The 10,010-nt window shown below is 34.3% G+C and overlaps 1 protein-coding gene across 3 annotated transcripts in view; it reads right to left on the reverse strand.

The window, feature by feature from the left end:
• LOC125650892 (uncharacterized) overlaps positions 1 to 5,426 on the reverse strand; it is a 67,970-nt gene extending 62,544 nt beyond the window's left edge. Inside the window, exons 1-3 of one of the 3 annotated variants that reach the window (XM_048879468.2) lie at positions 5,372 to 5,426; positions 2,408 to 2,491; positions 1,249 to 1,303 (exon numbers count right to left, since the gene is read on the reverse strand). In XM_048879468.2, the coding sequence (XP_048735425.2) occupies positions 1,249 to 1,303; positions 2,408 to 2,451 (99 nt within the window). In that variant the 5' untranslated portion in view covers positions 2,452 to 2,491; positions 5,372 to 5,426. Of the gene's footprint in view, positions 1 to 1,248; positions 1,304 to 2,407; positions 2,510 to 5,371 lie in introns of those variants that run through there. The other 2 variants (XM_056153341.1, XM_056153340.1) reach the window with 2 other exon arrangements.
• Positions 5,427 to 10,010: the final 4,584 nt, after the last annotated feature.

A 10,010-nucleotide genomic window follows, 5' to 3' on the forward strand; every position in this document is an offset into this window, starting at 1 on the left:
TTTTACAGGACCTAACTTCACTTCAAGGTCCCGTAAAGAGATCGAGAACTTTGAGAGATCGAACGTTCGAAAGATCGATAGTAAATTTGCTTAGTTATACAGAGAAAAAATTCAGGATCATCATTTCACGCCGAGAGATCGAAGTTTGAGCCATCGAGAGTCACCTGTATATTAGTTATTAGGTTTGTCATTGACTGTCTACGGGAATATGACAGGTTGTTCAAGTCCATGGAAGGCGTTGCGAAGCCATTTTAAGAAGCCTTCTATTATGGACTTGAACAACCCATCATATTCTCATAGACAGTCAGTAACAAATCTAATAAGTGTATTGTTTTGTTGAGGACCAAACCCTTTTGTATGTAAATAAATACAAGAAAGAAATACAATGAATTCATTTATCAAATGAACTAAGATCATTTCAACATAGCAACAACAATTAATACATGAACACAATGTTCAACAAATTGAACAATTTTCTTAAAAATGTTATTTTCATTTTAATATTCAAGTAGGACAACAATATAAACCACTTACGTTTGGTTAATGGTAAAGTTATTTATGGTAACAAAGCAATTGGTTAAAGTTAGTGTCAATACTAAAAAGACCTAACGGCCCGCCCTGTCACTGTCTAAATTTTGTTACTCACCATCAAAGAAATTTAGACGGCAGTCACATAATGAGTTTCATTCAATAACTTACTAGCATCATTCTAGTCCCGAGGCAAAACAAATCTATATTTATATATACAGTCTGCGAAATTAGCGGTAGTCTGAATGCCCGCAGCCAGTGATTTTCCTGTCGGACTTGTAAAATCCGCTTGGCAACAAGTCCGATTGGCTTGTAAAAAAATTTACCCGTCAGAGTTTTAATTTGACAATAGGAAGTAAATAAATATTATGCGCATGCTCAAGTCATAGAATTAGAATAACTCGCCCCAAACAAAGTCATTAGTCCCATTAATTACACATCTTCACTCGGTCTGTTCCGGATTTGTCTTGAAAATTATTCAGATTTCACATGCGTATAATTACTTTTTTTTTCGGGCAAGTGAAATTGAGTTTGGGCATGTGGATTTCCTGAAAATGGTTGCCCGAATGGCTTGTGGTTTGCAAATCTTAATATCATTGACTGTTATATCTATATCAATATCAAAATTCATAAATGTTTCCCAACTACAAAGAAGTTTAAACATTACTCTGCCTTAAGCATATTAAGAACAGACAAAAATAGCATGGTTTGAATACTTACTGAGGAGGATCTTCTAAGAGATTTTTTATGCTGCTGTTGCCCTGACTTATCCTTTCTGAAATACAACCAGAGAAATATGGGATAAATTTTAATATTGATATGATTTTTGTTTTTACAACACCTGCTTTAATACATTTCAAGAAATATTTGATAAGGAAAAGGATTAGACAGCAGGCTTAACGACACACACTGTAATCAAAATAATCGATGTATGGGTTGATATATATTTCTGACAGCTGGCTTAACGACACACACTGTAATCAAAATAATCGATGTATGGGTTGATATATATTTCTGACAGCTGGCTTAACGACACACACTGTAATCAAAATAATCCATGTATGGGTTGATATATATTTCTGACAGCTGGCTTAACGACACACACTGTAATCAAAATAATCGATGTATGGGTTGATATATATTTCTGACAGCTGGCTTAACGACACACACTGTAATCAAAATAATCGATGTATGGGTTGATATATATTTCTGACAGCTGGCTTAACGACACACACTGTAATCAAAATAATCCATGTATGGGTTGATATATATTTCTGACAGCAGGCTTAACGACACACACTGTAAATCAAAATAATCGATGTATGGGTTGATATATATTTCTGACAGCAGGCTTAATGACACACACTGTAAATCAAAATAATCAATGTATGGGTTGATATATATTTCTGGATACTCTGACTGTAATTAGTACAAATATCAAATTCCTGAAGTTTAAAGAACTTGTAAATTTCCTGTGATGTTCAAAAGGTGTGATATATATCCCTTCCCAATCTCTACAAAATCTTTACCCACTGTATTAGACATCATTGAGAAAATCCATAAAATATTTTCATTTTACTTCTATAAACACAAATTCAGTGTCCTCTTTCATCATTTTTGAAAAAAGGTTGTAGCAAGTATCTTGGAGCTTCTGAGCATCCTCTCCATTACTGTGAAAATATGTTTGAAATATTATGTCCTGAAGTGATTCTGTGCTCAACAAACTATCACAAATATATTGTCTATAAACAACATAGACATAAACAAGCACACAATTACACATCGTCGCAAGCCACGGCTGAAATGTACGCTCCTCTTCCCTTTCACCCATGGCTCTCTGCATCACAATTTCTTCAATTCTTTTTTTTTTTTTGGATACCTGATCAGTGACAGTGAAAATTCATTTTCGTCTGCAAATTCCATTGTTTGAAGGTTCCATTCGTCTTCTCAGTGTCCTTTTTTTCTATAAGAGATCCAAAATCAATTAATGTATCCACAATAATCCAACAAAAGCAATAATAACACTGCACAATATTGCCCTTTTAATTTGTATTTACTAAATACTAATGGAGTAGTAAACAAAGAAAAGTTAAATATCCAAAAGTTAAAAAGTACTTTTCAAAATATTTTTAGCAACAACACCATGGTAAACATGTACACCAAGTTTGATGATTTTTGTCTTATTGGTACTATTTTCATGAAAGATTGACCTTGAAAATTACAGACAGGTACCATTTTTGTAATATTCAATTATTGATTTCCCATGAAAGAATAACCTTGAGAAATTACATACATATTCCTTTGAAAATGGAAAACGTGTTAACCATGTTTGATTGTCCTCGCCTTATTAGTAAATCTTCCCACAAGGTGCTGATGAGAGAAAACTTACAGACACACAGCACATACAACCTGTCTATGATCGTTGATTATCCTAGCCTTATCTGTTCTGTTTTCATCTTGTTTTGTGTCTACAATATTGCCACGTAAGTTTGACATTGACCTTGAGTAGAGGCCTATGGGCCATATTGCTCACCTGTATCACCTTGGCCCTGCTGTTCTGATTTTTAAAAGACCTTTTTTAAAACTTTATTCCCATGAAAAATTTTGACCACAACCTAGCCCCATAGGGTCATGTCATAACCAAACTTGAATTTTCATATGAGGATGCGTCAACATTAATATGATTTACATGACCTTGCTGATCTGGAGAAGGTCAAAGTCATAGATCATAGTATGAAATGAAAGGTCTTGCCATAAGAATTCTATGTACAACATATGAAAGCTCTATCTTAACTAGTTCAGGAGATATTGAATAGGTACAGTTTTCTTAAAAGTAGATCAAACCAAAAAGTCAAAAGGTTAGAATTTTGGTACCGAAAAAAGATTTGGTCACTCTGTCTTTGTATTCTAACATTTAGTGTGAATATGATAACTTCCGGGTAGTAACACAAACAGACTGCGCAATATTTTAAGTGTTATGTTGAGTATGGATGGTGTTCAAAATCAAAAACAATTGAAATCATATCTACGAGAGGGTAAGAAAATGTTAATGGAAACAAATAAGAATTTCTTGATCAAGTCAGGGGTGTGATTTTTCTGGAGGGGGGGTGGGAGTTCGCTTCATTCAATACGAGTTTTCTTTTCACACCATGTATTTTTCCGTATCAGGTCACTAAGGAACTGTGTAACTAATAGCCCTATATATCTAAATAGAATGTTCGATCATTAAAGTGATAATGTCCTACGGACCTGGTGGTGAGACACAGTTAGAATTCTAATTCTTTATTGGCGCAACACATCAACAGGTAATGGTTATTGCCCATGTGTAAAACAAAAAAAAAAAATGATAGTAATGACATGGCATAGCAATAGTGTTTCATACTTATGACAATATAGTCAGTGGTGTAGCTACATTGTAGCACTGTAAGCACGTACTTAAAATATTTTCGTTAAATTTTTATTACATAATTTTTTTAATGAAACAAATATATATTTTCTCAAAGTAAATCCACCTCGTAGGGATGCAGTTTAGAATAGGTCCTCAGTATCCTTGCTTGTTCTAAGAGGCGGTCCTTTAGGTCCTCGACATCCCCTTGTGTGTCGTAAGAGGCGACTGAATGAGGCGGTCCTTCGGATGAGACGGGGAAAACCGAGGTCCCGTGTCACAGCAGATGTGGTACGATAAAGATCTCTCCCTGCTCAAAGGCTGTGAGCGTCCAGCACATAGTTCTAAATTTTGAAGCCCTTCAGACCATCATTAAAAATATTTTTGTTTGATGTACTCCGACCCCCATTTTTCAAGATGGGTCGGTAGGTAGGTTTTTTTGAACGTCATGAAATTTTCTAATATTTTCTTTTGAAATAAGGAGAATTTTCTATTCTTCAAGGGAACCCCAAAAAAATAAATCTAAATTTCAAATTGCTGAAAAAAATGATCAGGTTAGGAGCAAATTTGACGGGTCGATCGGAGTACATCAAACAAATCCATTTTCATTTTTGGCCTCACCGGCAATGGTCACGTCTCCATAATTATGAGTGAAATATTCCCGAGCGGGACGTAAAACATATATTATAGTGCCATCTAGCATCACATAATCGATCATAGCATATCCCGATAACGTTTGCGGGACTTTTCCTACACTGTACGAATCTTAACAGAACGGTTTAATAAATTTGCAGTTTGTAACTGTTGACTCATCCAATGTGTTTTTATTTGAAAATTCAAAATGAAAAGAAGCAGCACTGCCTCTAAACGTGATTTACGAAAAGGGCAAAGTAAATTGTCAAAGTATTTTTCTATGCAACCTAAATCCACGTCTGCTGATACAGACATTCAAGACGTAATAGACTTACTTCGTTTTGTGTACAATGTGTTTGAGTGTGCCAATGTGTGTATGTGTTTTACTTTCTTTGAAAATCTTTGTCCTTAGATATTTGATTTCATGTTGAGAATAGAAAAACAAAACAAAAGAAAAGAATTGTTTTAAAAAAATCAAAACTGGCTGTGATTCTATGATTTAAATTTATACAACTTGTACTGTACAATGACGAAATGAGCATGTAGGTAAAAACTACCAACAAAATAAAGCAAAAATAAAACTACACTATGTAGATATTTATTCATGTGGACCCATTTTACTGTACTTAACTTATTCAAGTTATTGTTCGTAGACTAGATGTAACCTAATGAAGGCCAGCCCGGGCGCGATCCAACTGACGGGGCTGTTGCTGTAATCTTCGAAGCACGATTTCACAGTAATAATTAGGCCTTTTGTATATCGATCATTAAAATTTGGTAAAAATTGTCACTTACGTTCAATATTAAACCTATAACTAAATATACCTTTATTTCGCCTTTCAATTTCGACCGCCTTATTGTAAGCGCCACCTGTGGGTATGCGGTAAATATAGTACGACCGTAAGCCGTAAGATCCGGATAAGCAATCCAGCAAGTCATGCACATGTCGATTTTAACTCTGACTTTCAGAATGTTATGGCAGCATACCCAACAGCTCACATGAGCAGGTTGTGAAAGTTAGAGAAAAATAGTCTTCTTTACAATCGTCAAAATATCCCGATACTAGACCATTTTTTTTTTTTGTCTCTGATAAATGTTATGAGGCAGTTTGTTTTGCTCTTCTAACAAAGTTTGTCAACTAAGAGAGCAAGCTTCAGTCTGTATGCGTTGTCGACCCGTTTTCTTCGTTACACGAAAATGTCTATCTTTCATTGATGCACCCATTCGGCAAACTTCGGCAGATTCCGGTACCCGGATCCGAGTGTGATATGCACCCTATAACAAGGTGAAAATCGTGTGTCTTCTGTTAAAGAGGTCCAATGGTAAAGCTTTATTTGAAGATGTCATCAATTCAATTAATTATTGAGCGTATGAGTATTTTTTAAAATGAGAGCAACCTTCTATTCAACATTTTCACTATGCGCATGCGCGAGGAGCAGCACATCAAATCAATTATGCCAAGTTTTCCAAATAAAGAACAAGGGACGTTATTAGCTATATACCGCCGATATTTTTTTTCTTCATTTTTCCAACTTTCATACCATGCTTAATTACTCTTTTTATTTACACAACTAGGATGTTCTTCTTATCCCACTTACAAGAAAATGACGTAATATTTTATTATGACGTCATGAATATACGCTAAAGATGAGTTGTTTAGCGGAATCAGTTGATTTGAAATAAAATATGAACAAACTTTAGCAAAAACAAATACTTTTGCATGCAACAACCAGATTTATATTTTGCATGTTTAATTATCTATTAATATTCTTTTCTCAATATCAATATGGTGTCGATTGTCGGCTGCAAACAATATTAATTTTAAAAAAGAATGAATGCGGAAATCGGCTGTTTTCCATACGCAAAGTCAATATTTTGCATGTTATATAAAACTGAAGCAAACTGTTCCATCATTTAACCTCATAAACGTTTACTTACTTTGCGATTTAATAAGTATGTCCAGTCAAACAATTAATGCTTTACCTAGTTTGCCATAAAAAGCTGCACATAATAAATGCAGACGATGTCTGCCTTTTGAGTCACGGGGGCGGATCAAAAATCCACCGCATGATGAATGAGAATTATTCTGCTTTCGTTTTTAAAGGTCACGGGAATATGTTTGGACGTCCTGTCTTATCAAACTAAAATTACTCAAGAATAAATTGAATAAAAAATCAAATCTAAGACACGCATAGACCTCTAATAACTCGAAGTTATTTTCTTTTTGCAAAAATCGGACCAAAATTCGTTCATTTTCGGCAAAAATGGTTACTGATACGTTATATCTCTAGAGCTATATAGTTGGGATTGTTTGTGCGGGTTTTCTTACAACAATTCTAACGTACGTACATGTGTATGTATATGATACATGTTGAAATTAAATATTACTAGATTAGTAATTATAGATATTGATTCCATAGGCTCTTAATACGTTTTAAATTAAAAATAAAATAACAGCCAATCATTATTTATGTCTTCAAGCGAGATGTGGTTTCTTTATAAAACGTTGAGCACCTGTGATCGATTCGAAACTTCGACAATCTGACTAAAGTACAGACCTATATTATTATATATATAGGTCTGTAGTTTAGTCAGATTGTGTGGATTTGAACTTGCCTCTAACTTTTATACATGTACTTGCTGGTGCATGTTTATCAGACTTCAAATCCTGACGACATTCAAGATTCATGTTGTTTTTGAAATCCAAAGGTCAAGGTCATTATCACACTAAATACCTTTGCGGCCATTCAAAGCTTCATACTTATAAACTATATAAAACACGTGCATGTTTTTACTTCGTGAATGCAAGCGTGCATAATTTTCCAACCTGCAACTCGGTCATACGCATCTTTGATGCATAATATTTTGAAATTATATAATTTACAGCTCTTTATATTATATTATTTTAAAAAAGATATCTGGCTTTGGACTTGGATATTTATGATTGACTATCACATGTATATATCTTTCATTGCATAGGAAACTTCTAGTCCTAATGTGTGTCCAAAAATTTGAAATTATGTAAATAATTTGTTAAAATGTTTACAATTTACATGTACATATTTACAGTTCTAGTAGTTTAGAAACTATTTTTATTCCCCCGAGATCGAAAATCAGAGGGCATATTGTTTTTGTCCTGTCAGTCATTCTGTAATTCTGTCTGAAACTTTAACCTTGCTAATAACTTTTGAAGAGTTAGAGCTAGAGCTTTGATATTTCATATGAATATTTCTTGTGACAAGACCTTTTTGTGGGTACCAACATTTTTTACCCTTGACCTTGGCCTACGTTTTGAAAATTTTAACCTTGCTGAGAACTTTTGAACAGTAAGTGATAGAGCTTTGATATTTTACATGAGTATTCCTAGTGACAAGACCTTTCCGTTCGTACTTAACCTTTTGACCTTGACATTTGACCTACTTTTAAAAAGATTGACATTGGTCTTAACTTCTAAATGGTAGATATTAGAGCTTTCATATTGCACTTGAGCATTTCTTGTGACAAGATCTTTCTACTGGTACCAAGATATTTGTCTTTGTGACCTTGGCCATCTTCGGAACTGGCCATTATCGTGGGCATTTTGTGTTTCACAAACACATCTTGTTTTATACAAGTTTGGAGTGTTTACATGTCCATCTCAATATAACCTTTTCTGTGATACTGATAATAGCGATGAAACCCCAGCATTGCAATTTATTTAACCCTGACCAGCCATCAGTATGTATTATTAACTCAAAATCTCACATTGCAACAGTATTATATTCTTTACACAGCCATAGTTCACTGTTCTATACCGATATTATTACTATTCAACAGTAATGTTTTTACAATTGTTAATTGTCCAGATACTGGTATATGCATAATATTCTAAAATGCCTGGATTTGCAGCACTCCATGTCATATTGTTTCACTTGAGAAGACAGTTGTCTGGCTTGTGGACTTGTTTATTTATGAAAGGTGAGGATAACGAACAGTGATCAATCTCATAACTCTTACAAGCAATACAAAATACACGGACCCCTGGACACACCAGGGGTGGGATCAGGTGCCTAGGAGGAGTAAGCATCCCCTGTCGACCGATCACACCCGGGGGGGGGGGGGGGGCATCCTTCGCTACATGGGTTCAATTCTTAATTTTAAATTTTAAGCCTCTTTACTGCTCATTCAATACTACTATCAAGAATATTGGGGGGGGGGGGGGGGTCAATCAATATATCCTTATTCCCATATGAAGATAACAGATTATGGTGACCATAAGGAAGAGGGAGCGAGCACTTATCCAATTCAATTAATGATTTTCAAATTTACATTTTTCTCATTCAAAACTACTATAAAAAAGAGTAGGGCATCACCCAATATATCTGTGTTCGCTTATCAAAATAACAGATATTGATCATTGACAAAATAAAGTGGTAGTTTTTTTTGGTAGGTTTTAAATATATTTGCTATATAAAATGTACCACCTGAAGGTACACGTATATTACTTGACGTGTTTTACTGTACTCAAGATAATGATATCCCATTCATGCAACATTTGTATCTTTTAGTACCACGCTCTATTCAATATATTTTGTAAATACCCACAGCAGGCAGACAATTTTTATTCGTATGTACCGTACTTTTAACATGTATATTACATACACATGTAAGCAGACCTGTTATATAGTCCTTGGTGTACATAGCATAAGAAGTAAATTTATCCGATTAAATCGCCGTTTTTAATCAAAGTGTTTATATTTATGACCAAAACAAAATAAATAAATAAAATGAAAATTCAAGAGCCATATTCCATAATTCATTTGAATAGGAGGACATTGAACAGCACCTTCGAAAATATGATTGCGTTCTACTCAGAATTTTTCGGAAAAGACGCGAATTATTTTCCTCACTTTAATTAGCACAAGATTCCTCCGCAAAATATCTATGGACACGATAAAGTTATATGTAAATGCATAATGTATTTTCCACAGCATACCAGTTTTTAATAGTCTTTGATCTCAAAGAGTTCTTTTTTTTTTTTATGTAAAACGTTAAAATTCTAACTTTTAAAAGAATATTCTAGAAGAATCAGGGGACTGTAAATCCTATAACGTCGATGACGTTATTCCGAAAAAGCGACCGTCGGAAGAGAGCGTCAGGGTTAACAATGCAATATTGTAACGTTATTTTCTCAATATCAGTAACAAGTAAATGGTACATGTTATATATGAATGAAACGAGAAAATTATCACCTTTCTACCTGCAAAATATGGTCGGCTTTTGAAGCGCAGCCAATTTTGACCAATAACGTCCCTTGTTCTTTGCGAGCAATAATTCAATGGAATTGATGAGAGCAATGTTTAATAAAGTCAATTGAATTGATGCGAGCATCAAATCATTTATTGCTCTCATCCATTCAATTGTAGACTTGCTCAAATCTTTGTTCAAGAGGGGGATATTTCCAGTCAATGTTCCAAAATATTTT

Source organism: Ostrea edulis, chromosome 1, assembly GCF_947568905.1.
Source record: "Ostrea edulis chromosome 1, xbOstEdul1.1, whole genome shotgun sequence".
Taxonomy (NCBI): Eukaryota; Metazoa; Mollusca; class Bivalvia; order Ostreida; family Ostreidae; genus Ostrea; species Ostrea edulis.